The 12,826-nt window shown below is 38.4% G+C and overlaps 1 protein-coding gene across 1 annotated transcript in view; it reads left to right on the plus strand.

The window, feature by feature from the left end:
- The window catches only part of MetRS (methionyl-tRNA synthetase 1), a 298,475-nt gene that overhangs the window by 233,674 nt on the left and 51,975 nt on the right, over window positions 1–12,826 (plus strand). Inside the window, exon 14 of the mRNA XM_067147600.2 lies at window positions 5,256–5,492. Coding sequence (XP_067003701.2) covers window positions 5,256–5,492 — 237 coding nt within the window. The remainder of the gene's footprint in view (window positions 1–5,255; window positions 5,493–12,826) is intronic.

Here is a 12,826-nt window from a genome sequence, read left to right on the forward strand (position 1 = left end):
TAAATTAAGTGTACATTATTTTTGTGTGAATAATCTGTTACAATTTATTGCAGACTTGTGAACTGGAAATCAATATTATTTGATTGGTCATAATTTTAATAAACAGGATAATTTAAGTTTATTCTTTAGATGAATCATATTGCAAAGTTTGCTGCAGCCTTACTGAAAGAGTAATCAACGAGCTGCCACTGCATATAAAGCATGATGAGGAGTAAGATAGTTTGCCATTTCTAGTAGGAAAACATAAATTATAAGTTCTTATCACATGTAGAATTTACTGTGAAATAGAAATGTACCTATGAAGACTAAGTAAATAATGTACAAGGCATAATTGATGATGATTCATTTCTTCACTCCAGCAGACCGGGTACGGTTGTGTATGAACCTCCTTCAGCTTGTCCTGTCTATCTACAGATATTTTTCATATATGCATGCAGTTTACTTCTCTAATTTCAAGTTCCTTGAAAATCTGCTTCTTCCAAACATCACAAGGTCTTTCTCTTGGTCTCTTCCTAGGAACACTGCAGAAAAGTATGCTCGAAGAGTCCTGTGGGGATCCATTCTTTTCATGTGACCATACCATTGCAGTCTCTTCAGTTCTCAAGTCTCCAGCAAGCTGCTGTCGGATATCGAAATTCCTTATTTATTCATTTTTGTTTTTTGTAGACAAGAACAAAGGAACTTCATTTCTGTTGCCTGAGGATGACTCTTTGTTGATCCAGTAAGTGTTGCTGCTTCCAGACCATACATCAACATAGGTACCAGATATATTTTGTACAAGTTGATCTTAGAAACTAATGGAAATGTTTCATCCCAAAGTATTTGACATACAGTGTGATAGAATTTCCAAACTTTCTGTATTCTGTTGTTGATCTGTGTATGGTATTGTCTGAAGACAGAACACTACCTAAGTACTGGAAGTTGTTTACAATATCCATCTCCTTATCTCCAATTCTTTAGTGAACAGTGGGGAGTTTCTACTCATCGCCAAGCCAACTGTCTTAGTTTTTCTGATTTTAAGACCTAAGCTTGTAAAAGCTTCATACCAAAGATCTAGTCCAGCTTGTACATCCACTTCTCTTTCACCCCGTACCATTACATCATCAGCAAAAACCAGGATGTTAGTTGTTGGATCCTTTCTTTTAACCGGTTTTAAAACTTCATCAATTATGGTTATGAATAGGAATGGTAATGGACAACTTCCTATCAGGTGAGTTGGCCGTGCGGTTAGGGATGTACAGCTGTGAGCTTGCATCTGGGATATAGTGGGTTCAAACCCCATTGTCGGCAGCCCTGAAGATGGTTTTCCAAAGTTTCCCACTTTCACACCAGGCAAATGCTGGGGCTGTACCTTAATTAAGGCCACGGCCGCTTCCTTTCAACTCCTAGGCCTTTCCTATCCCATCGTCGCCATAAGACCTATCTGTATCGGTGCGACGTAAAGCCCCTAGCAAAAAAAAAAAAAAATCGAGCTAGTTCTGTTGGGTTTGAAGCCGCTTTGGGATCCAGAGACTGATTCTACCACCAATCCACAGATGGAGCCAGGACATATATTAAATAATGAATGGTAGCTGATTGAAGTCCTTAGGTCAAGATTGGTTCTATATAAGATTTATACAGTGTAACCTTAGAGGTCGGGGAAAAGAAACATCCCACAGGAGACACTAACAGAGTGGTAGAGATGGGAGTTACATATCGTAACATGATACTGTATCCTATTCCAGCAGTGATAGCTGTTCCAAAAATATTATATTCCACCAGAGACCCTAATACAAAAGTAACTGTCTGAGCAAAAACCAAGGGGAGGTAAGGAGTTTCTGATTGGCTAACGGATATTAGGAAGCATCGCAGTTCGCTCTAAGGGTGCTCTCCTGCACAGGCGCAAGCGAATATTTTGTAACAGTTTAGAGGCAGTACTGATATTTCTACCCTGTTACTTGCTGGCCGGTTACAGATATTCTTTAGTTATTCAAAGTTCTTTGTATTAGGCTTATAGTTGGTGATACATACAGAAGCGTAGTTCCTCGAAACTGTTGCGCGTGGTCTTCCCACTTTGCATCTCGTGTTTCATGCCGTATTGTGGACAGAGAGCTAAAGACCTGATACGATTGATGTGGACAAAAACACAATTACTGGGAAACGGTTTCTTAGAAACGCGTTGTAAGAAGTTACAGAATAAGAATAATACTAATAATTATTATTATTATTATTATTTTAACAATTCAACCGGTTAATGTAGTTCTCATTATTGTACATGGTACTCAAGTATCACGTCCTGAAAAACAATCGTAATTGCCAGCACGTGTATCTGTCCCTCATGGAACTTCGTCATCAACTGCAACCTGCAAAGCAGTGCAGCAACAGCTGTTATCATAATTTTTACCAGTACAAAGGAAAAAGAGTGATGTACGGAATAAGACGCTGTACAAGCCACTTACACAGTTGTATACAGCACATTCCCAACCTTCATCCTATTAATGATGGGACATTCGATTCATTTTACTGAATCGATTCATTTGATTCCATTCACGTTACTGAATCGATACAGTGATCCGATTCACGGCACATTAGTCACCGCTCCTACTGCATCTGTGTAGTATAGACGGGTAAGACAGCAGCAACAGCATTCAGTGCTCGCAGCTGCCATCTGGTCTTCATACTATGATCTCCTTTCTTAACCAAGCTCAATAGCTGCAGTCGCTTAAGTGCGGCCAGTATCCAGTATTCGGGAGATAGTAGGTTCGAACCCCACTGTCGGCAGCCCTGAAGATGGTTTTCCGTGTTTTCCCATTTTCACACCAGACAAATGCTGGGGCTGTACCTTAATTAAGGCCACGGCCGCTGCCTAAAATATCTACAGCTACTGTTGTTAGAGCTATTAAGAGTAGCTGCCTAAAATATCTCCAGACATACAACCAAATATTACCTAAATTGCAAGCAGATTATACAAATACTTACCTAACCGCAATTTTGTATATAGTTATATATTTTTACGGACCCATTTTATCGGAACATTATAACTAACCAAATACTGTTGTGAAAACCTCGTTAACCCCATTTTACCCCAAACAATGTATATATAGCACCACATATCAATAATGTTAATGCAATGTATTTTTAACCAGGCATATATATATACACCACTGTTTTAGTTATGTGTCACATTTAACAAGATTATCCAATGCCTATGCTAAACAAAACAAATAATTTAAAAAAAAAGTTTAACCCTATTCCAAGACATAAAATAAGAATAATAGGCTTTATAAACTGATACTTTAGTATTTAAGATATATGCCAACAAGGTATTGCATACTAATATTTTAATCACAAATGTCCAAACCAATAATTCTACATTTTCATATGACTGATCAATAATCAATTAATGTAATTTAAGAACCAATTTTTAATGTATATTACTGAACTTACTACTATTAATTTACACAAATGTATGTATATCTCATTCCACATTATACAACCCAAATTAGACAGTGATAACATGAAAAATAGCATGTAATTTCATGGATGAAGTATATTAGCTAACTACTTACCTTGACACTGTATGCTGGAAAATTTAGGATTGACACATACAATAGCTCAAATGTACCAAGACATACATACCAACATTTATGATCAGTTCGATTTAATTTAAGTTTTAATCATTATATGTGATGTTTTTGTAAAATATATCTTTTATGCATGTCAACTGAAGATGACCCCCTAGGGGTCGAAACCAGTCTTGACAATATTTACTAGTTGAATGTGAATAAATTTTGTATTGATAAGGTGGTGACTTATATTTATATTGTTTTTTGTAAAGTAATATCTATCAATACGGAAATGAAACTTATAAACAACAGAAGGAGCTATGTGTTTCTTGTGTCTCACTGAGCCATGCTCGTTCACGATTCTTTCGATGTGCCATGATTCACTGTCTTGCTGCAGCGGAAGGTCGGCTCCCCATCAACGTCTAGTGAGTGAGCCACTCAGCACTGTCCGCTGGGCGTAAGCTGAATCGTGTGCCGTGAGCTCGCCGTTCCTGTGAATCGATTCACTCGGACACTTGAATGAATCGATACACTGCTTTGAATCGTGCACTCCGTAGCGAACAATACATCCTATGGCGGAAGAGGAAGATTTTGGAGACTTTTATACTGGATTTCCAGATCGAGTTGGCTACACAGTTTGCGTCACATACCTGTTAGCTTGTTCGTTAGATGGTGGGTTCTAACCCCTCTGTCGGCAGCCCTAAAGTTAGTTTTTGGTAGTTTCCCATGTACACACATAGCAAATGCTGGAACTGTTCCTCAGTTGAGGGCACGGTCGCTTCTGTCCTAGTCCTGTCCTATCCTATCCTATCCCATCATCACCATAAGATCAGTCTGTGTCATTGCGACGTAAAAAAAAAAAAGAAGAATTCTGGATTAAACTCTGCTTATGTCTTGCCTAATAGGACTGTTTCCTCATCTCTTATTTCAGCAGCATCTGAGGTGTATATGACACTCGTTCATCAACATTTTATAATGTCGGGTCCGAGTGTCTGTTTAAATACAGATCGTTGGACATCTAGGTATACACAGAGATACCTAGCAATCACGGCGATTTTTACAAATGAAGGTTTCGAAGTATTAGTTTTTGGAGTTTATATGGGTCACTGCAAACATTTATTAGGAATAGTCAAGAATGTGAATAATGAGCCGATGAGAGGGAAAGTGGGAAGGAAGAAACGGAGATGAAGATGTAGTATTGCTATTTATAAGTACTTATTAAGGTGCGGTTAGGGATTGCAAGAGACAGCAAGTATAATGGATGCTCCTCCCAAAAGTTGACCTGCAACTTGTATTATGTTACTTTTATATCCTGATACTCCAACCTAATACTACACTGTAATGGATACACAGGAACATGATACTGGAAAGTAACAGTTTGTACCATCCCTACAGAGTCATAGAATTCTGATGTTGCTTCTATTCTACTGGTGTTTTCATGTTTGATAGTGTTGCTGTTGCTGCCTATTTGAAATTATTGATGATATATAGCCTATGCTGTCAGTACCAATTTGGAGGTGCACCTTTTAAGGTTTCCGGCTCATAACCAAGCCAACTGTCTTATTTTTGCTTATGTTTAGCCCCATCATGTCAAACTTTCTCTTCCTACCGCTGTGTGGTTCCGATTTATTGCACTCACAATGCTTTGTGGATTTTATGTGTGTTTTGTGTTATAATCCATTTTGTAGCATATATTTTATTTTCTTTCAGAGCTCTGGTGTTTGCTGAAAAATTTTTTGGTCGTCAAGTACCGCCCATGTCTCCAAATACAACAGATCTGACATTCTTGGCACTTGTTACACGCGAGTTGAAAGCATACTGTGCAGCTCTGGAGCGTGCTAGATTGCGAGATGGTATCCGTCACATATTGAGCATCAGTCGTCATGGTAACCAGTACATGCAGTCTCAGCAACCATGGGTGCTAGTCAAGGGTTCTGATTATGAGAGGTTAGTCTTTGTATACTGATTGTCGTATTGGCCTGAATATAAGATGTTGCTTTTTTTTTGCAATAAAATGTACTAATAAAAACAATAGTCTTATGTGTGGATCTCTTAACATTTAAAGAATCTGTTTTATGATGGTTTATTTGTATCATTTTCCAACTCTACTGGCTTGTTACAGCAGAAGTCTCCACTGCACATCATAGCTGAGCACAAGTTTACAAATAAACAAAAGTTTCTCGGGCTTTGACCATTTTTTCCAACAATTTGCTTTACGTCGCACCGACACAGATAGGTCTTATTGTGACGATGGGATAGGAAAGGCCTAGGAGTGGGAAGGAAGTGGCCATGGCCTTAATTGAGGTACAGCCTCAGCATTTGCCTGGTGTGAAAATGGGAAACCATGGAAAATCATCTTCAGGGCTGCCGACAGTGGGGCACAAACTGATAATTTTTTTCCCAATTTGTGGCTTGCGAACTCTTGTGATCTTGAATCGGTGTTGTCATGTTAATGCATTCAGTTTTGATCACTATTCCGGTCATGGTGGATTTTGTGGAAATGAGAATGTATTTGTCACTTCAGTTAAATAAAGAAAAGAAAGGTTATGATATAAACTTCAAATGGCAAGTTTTGTGCAAGGCAAAATGTACTAATAATGTATAGGCTGCAAAAGAGTTTGGTGTTTCCAAGTGTAACATATGACGTTGGCAGAAAGACAAAGAAAAGTAAGGTTACGGCTAGATGGACATTATTAAACAACAGTTTTTATGGAAATGAACATAACTTATTATTCCTTTCACTGTGTCTAAACTAAATGTTAAAATAGTGCAGTTATCTATGCATTACATGATACAAGTTTCAGAATGTACAGTTACACAACGTATTTTTAGGCCATCATATATTTTAGACAAAATTGTTTTGAAAAGTCGACAGATTTTCAAAGCCAGTTGTTTAGTTATTGGTTGTTATACAACTTTGTAAACACAAACAACAGAGAATGTTGCAGTTACATTCAACAATTGGTGTTCGACCCAGTTTCTTGTCCACTACATTACTTGCAGTAACATACTTGTAGCCACTAAAAGTTGCATCCTTTCCCGGAAGATACGGTATTACACAATAACTTCCGTAGTGTCTAGCATCATCATATTTCACACCACTACATGCATATTTCTCGCGTTATTTAACGGATAACTGTTACATTTAAAAGTACCTGTCTAGCCGTAGACTAGGAATGCCAGCACATAAAGATAAGGATTCAGAGGGTCAAAGACAGGAAAATTTAAGGAAATTGATAGGCTTGTTACTAGATTCATTCAGGAGAACAGGAAAAACACAGGGAAATGACTTGTCACATCAAAATTAAGCTTTCGATCTAAGACTGGACCCGAACGGAATGATCAAACAAGACTGATATGTAGACGCTACACGGGTCATACGGAGCAAGTAATATTTTGAGAGAGAGATAGAGACACAGTGAGCGCATATGGTAGTGAAGGAGAGTGAATGAAAGAGACACACATACTTGTGCTATCTTGATTTATAAATTTCATTTTCCGTATTGATATTTACCAATCATCATAAAAGGAAAGAAAAATTCCACCTAATCAATACTAGGTGGAATTTTTCTTTCCTTTTATGACGATACTTGTGCTAACCGCTCAAAGGTGGCAGTACACAAGGCATACAATGTGCTGTATCTAGCATTGCATTAGAGTGAAACTTTGTTATTGCATTCTTCATTAACATGATTTCCTGCTTAACACGTTGTAAAATTGAAGTCCCGATCCTCATCATATTAAATCTAAATAAAAGTACCTCGCTTATCATGTCACAAATTTTTGCTATTACTCCTTAGTACAGACACATTTTTTCTAGCCCTGAAAATGGTGTTAGTCATCCCTTGTGAAAGGAATGTTATTTCCAACTCGGGTAAGAGCCCTCACCCCAGTTGCATGATAAAGGGAAAAGGCCTTGAATTCCTAAACTTCACAGGGTAAGTTGCACCTTTGGGGAGCAAGCCGTTAGCCTCAGAAATGCTCAGTTTTGCTTGCTGGTTAGCAGTGAGATTGCTGAATAAGACAGTGAGCCTGTTTGTGCTTGTATTTTGCATTCCATTCAGAAGTTAGAAATTTATTTTGTGTTGAGTGGTACAGTGAATGGTTGTGAATAGTTTTTGCATGATAATCTACATCTGGATTGGGAACATTATTGTGTGAAGTTGACGGGTATGGCAAAATGAAATGGCGTATGGCTTTTACTACCGGGAGTATCCGAGGACAAGTTCGGCTCATCCGGTGCAGGTCTTTTGATTTGACGCCCGTGGGCTACCTGCGCATAGTGATGATGAAATGATGAAGACGACACATACACCCAGCCCCTGTGCCAGCGAAATTAACCAATGATGGTTAAAAGTCACTGCCGGGAATCAAACCCGGGACCCCTGTGACGAAAAGCCAGCATGCTAACCATTTAGCCATGGAGCCGGACACTAGTGTGGTGCATGTTTGCCGTGAGTTATGGATATGGAAAAAGTCGTGAAATTCCTTACTAATGAAGACAAAGTTAAAATCTGTCAGATGGTGGACTGGCATCTTTAAGTGCGCAGAAGTTGCGCGAATGTCAAAACTCACTCGATCACCCAAGTTGTTTGAAGTTCTGTTGGATTCAAAATGGCGGCCAAAGTCATTCTCTTGAAGTCGTACATGGTTGAGTGTAACCTCCAATTGTTTGTCTAAGAGTGTGACCAGAAAATAATGTTTAATAACCCATTGGTCCAAAATAGAATGCTTCTACTAACATTTGTTTTAGGAAGAGTGTGATCTGCAATAATGCGTTTATATTTTTATGATCCCCCATGCAAATATTTTCATATTTGTTGTCTGGTGTATTTTATACCTTTCAGTGCATTGTTTTTATTTTATAAGCCCCTGAGTAAAAGGTTTTGATATTTGTTCTTTTGTGTTTTTCACACTTTTCTTTTTTTCATTTTACAATTTACTTTATGTTGCACTGAAACAGATAGGTCTTACGGCGACGATGGGTTTGAACCCACTATCTCTTGGGTGCAAGCTCATAGCTGTGCGCCCTTAACTGTACGGCCAACTCGCCCGGCTTCACACCTTTTAATGCTCTCCTCTCATCTTTAGAAGTGGTAGATATAGTTTTCACTGTACCCTTGGATACACAATGTAAAATGCCCTCATGTCAGAAACAATCGTATCTAGTGTTTCCATATTATCCCTGTTGGATAGTTTTTATTCGTGTATTCAGTAGTACGTTTTCTTACTTAAAACATTATTTTTACTTGTCCCCTGCAGAAACATCTTAACGAGGTTTTGCTGTAGTTCAAGTGTGGTTTAGCTTATAGTTCACTGTTAATGACAACGTGATTCCAGGTCTTTACTTTGATAGTAAAATTAAATGTTCATAAATAGTAACTTTCCCCCATTAATTTGTAATTGCCTTGGTCTCATTAAACCCAAACTGAAATTATTATAATATTACACACCTGAAAAAAAATGTGCACCACCTGGAGTTCTGAGTTTCTAGGTTGCTGATGACCCCCAGGGGTGCAATTACACACTTTATGTCAAGCATAACACCATTGATGTAAAGAAAAAGTAACGACAAGCACAACATAAATGCTATTCTTTGGCAATGTGCATCCACATATTGAACATGGGAATCTGATTCTGCCTCTCAGTATGGTTTTACTCTACCCCATACAATGAAGCACGATCGGACCCATTGTGGCATGCTGTCCACAAGGTGGTGAGGCTCTCCTGGTCGATCCTGTCCCACTTATTGACAGAAACCCTCCAGAGGTCGACCAGGGTGAGAGGTGGATTCATTCGTCATTGCACTGTCTGTTTCAGCATATCCCAGCCATGTTCAATGGGATTCATGTCCAGAGACACCGCAGGCCAGTCCATCCGATGGATGTAGGCCTCTCCGAGGAAGAGGTTTACAAGATTGGAGCAGTGCAAGCATACGTTGTCATCTTGCAGAACTAATCTCTCGCCGAAATGTTGTCAGTATATTTGAACAATGGACCCAAGGATTCTGTTCCAGTATTGCGTACCAGTCGTATTGCCCTCTACGATGATGAGTAGTGCCCATGGGAATGATGGTGATCATATTATTATCGCTAGTATTGTCAGAGGATGGCCGTCATGCTGTTCTGTAGCAGGAAGAGCAAGTTAGTCTGGCCCCACCTACAAGCGATCGACGTCACCACTAGGCTATTTGTCTGCTTTGAGATGCTACTGCTTCTATGTCTGTATTTATCTTCAGTTTCACATATGTTTAATTAATGTTACAAAATCTTTGCTTTCTTTTTGTACTGGCAATCTTCCACTTGATAGTTTATCATACTGTCACAAGATGGCAATAGTGTCCTGTCTCGTACCTTTGACTTTTCTACCTCGTTGATTTTACGTCTGTTAATGATACAGTATTTTTTCTTTGAAATTCGGAGAAAGGCAGAAACTATTATTTCTTTTTTTTGCTTAACTTGGTAAGTTTGTGACTATGCCCACTGTATCTTGATTAATTTCTGTGCCTTTTGTACCCTGCTTTATCAGTCGCAGTTTAGTTACCGTTCGGCTGAACATTATGCTTTGAAGGTATTGCCATATTATTTCACCCTTTGCTTCGGTTTTGCCTATTTTTTACGTCTAGCCACATTATGTGTGTGTTTTATACCTTATTTGCAAGTATCACTTCAATTTTGTGGCACGATAAGGTCTATTCCAATATTGTTGGTGTGATTAACATCTCCGTTTATACGTGCCTGGTATTTTGGATATCTTGTCGGGGATTTCATCGATGTCTTATGCTTGGCCCGTCTTAAGGTCTCTAAGTCTGCTTTGTAAATGCCTACGTGATATGTATCATCAAAGCTGTTTTCTTGAGACGTTCTGGTGATTATGTACGGTTATGTACATATCTAGTCTGGTAATTGGGGCCTGTCTGTGGTATTACCCCAGTACTATCATATTGAGTGACTTTGCATTTTGGTGCATTTCTACATGGCACTTTGGATCTGTAAAATGCCCGATTTTGTATATTTGTCATGTAGTTGAGTAGATTAGATCATATTTAGTTACACAATGAAGGAGAGAGATTTATTACACCTTTAGTTTTTAATTTACTCTAGATTAATGTTTTATTTTACAGTGCTGACTCGTCTTTACATCCCATTTATGTCTTGCTATTGTGAGACCTAGCTGTAACCTTATCCTTTCTTTAGGGCTCATTTAGAGACAGCCATTTTATTTTACTGCACGAATCCTTTCATTTGACACCGTCCACATGTGACGCATTTTTGCCCTATTTTATTTTCTTCTTTGTCCTAAGTCATTATTGAGGAGCTTTTTTCTCCAGGGTCTGTGCCTTCTCTGTGGTGCGTTATATATTATTTTGAAATAAGTTATTAATACAATTTACGAACTTCATCGTATAGATCAATATTGATACAGTTAAAACTAGGAAACAATGTTAGGTTTTGGTCCACCCAATCAATACACGTCACTTTACAAGTGAACTATTTAATTAAAAACATTTAAGGACATGTTTCGTCTCTATTTGAGACTTCTTCAGCCCTAAAATCACATGGTAGATTACGAAACTCAAATCAGAAACTGAACAAAATTTAAATTGGAAGAACTCAATATCTTTTAAAGACTGTTTGGGGAAAGAAATGGCATATGGCTTTTAGTGCCGGGAGTGTCCGAGGACAAGTTCAACTCACCAGATGCAGGTCTTTCGATTTCATTCCCGTAGGCAACCTGCGCATCGTGATGAGGATGAAATGATGATTAAGACGACACATACACCCAGCCCCTGTGCCAGCGAAATTAACCAATTAAGGTTAAAATTCCCGACCCTGCCGGGAATCGAACCCGGGACCCCTGTGACCAAAGGCCAGCACGCTAACCATTTAGCCGTGGAGCAGGAGAACTGTTTATATATATATATATATATATATACATTATTTACACAAATTGACCTCAGTTCTTGCAAAAAACTTTTGTCTTCAATGTTAGAAATGAAATCAATTTGAAATTGACAAGCCTGCCATAACGTCTCGTACAGAATCAATGTCCATTGTTGCTGTCCATATTTGAAACGGAAGTTCCACTTTTAAACTATTGAGAAAACATAGGAGAACAAATTAGATATATTAAAGAGGTAGCTTAAGAAAACTCCTGCAAACAATCTTACAGCCAAGTTAAATATGAATGATCTTACTTGAAAAAACGTTGTAAGCATTGTTAGAATCTGGTAGTTTCAGATCGAAATTCTGGCTTCGGAAATGGATTGGTACTAAATCCATGTCAGAACAATTAAAAGCATAGACTTGTAGAAAATTCATTCAAAATTTAGCTAATTTGGTAGAAAAAAGTCTGAAGCCTTATGAGACCGTCTCATAATAATGAAAGGAGGGATGTCACAGCTTCCTGCCACGGAGGCCACCTCTCAGGAAGGACGAGGTGAGGAGTGGAAAGCCAGCCCCTTCTCTACAACAGTTTAGAATTGTGGTGGAGTCATTTTATATATTTGGAATTGCGCACAAATGTGCAAGTACAAATTATGGAATTCAGTCTTTATTGTAATCGACTATCAATCTCTCTTTCTTGCTGCAAACAGTTATATGATACTTGTCACAGTATTTTCCGCATAATGCACACACACACTTAATATTTGGCTCATGAAATTTCTTATTAGTACACAATTTATGATGAAAGCCATGAATTGCGGGTCTTGTCAAAACAGATCTTAATGGTTGGTTTTCGTTCGTCCATCTCCTGTTAATCATTGCATCAGTAGCTTAGAAGTTTTGGGGTATTTCTGCACATTTTTGTTTTCTTCTCTGGATCACTTTAGTTGCAAGATTAGTAGCAGGAGAAGGTAGATTCAGCTGCAGATCTTCTAAGCCAGTTCATAAACTAAACGAGAAGATGCTGTTCTTGACTCCTAACACTCTTTTCAGGTATGCTGCTTTTATTTTTTCCAGTGTATTTAAATCAGTTAAAGATAGTTTTTCCCAAATCAATTCTATACTGTATGGTACTATTGGGGAGATTTTTGTGTGGAATAGCGTTAAGTATGTTTGCAGAGACAATCTGGTAATGTTCTTAATAGTGTATATCCCTCTGACAGCAGCTGTAGCTCTCGCCCTTCTGTGGAGCCGGAATGAATTACCTGAAGTCTGCAGGGTAATGCCAAGATACTTACCTGAATTTACAGTCTCAATCTTTTGTTTCCTAGGGTCACTTTGTCTTCTGCTGAGGCTTTCTGCCCCTTTTTCAGAAGCTCATGTATAATGTTTTGG

The sequence above is a fragment of the Anabrus simplex genome, chromosome 5 (genome assembly GCF_040414725.1).
Source record: "Anabrus simplex isolate iqAnaSimp1 chromosome 5, ASM4041472v1, whole genome shotgun sequence".
NCBI classification, from domain to species: Eukaryota; Metazoa; Arthropoda; class Insecta; order Orthoptera; family Tettigoniidae; genus Anabrus; species Anabrus simplex.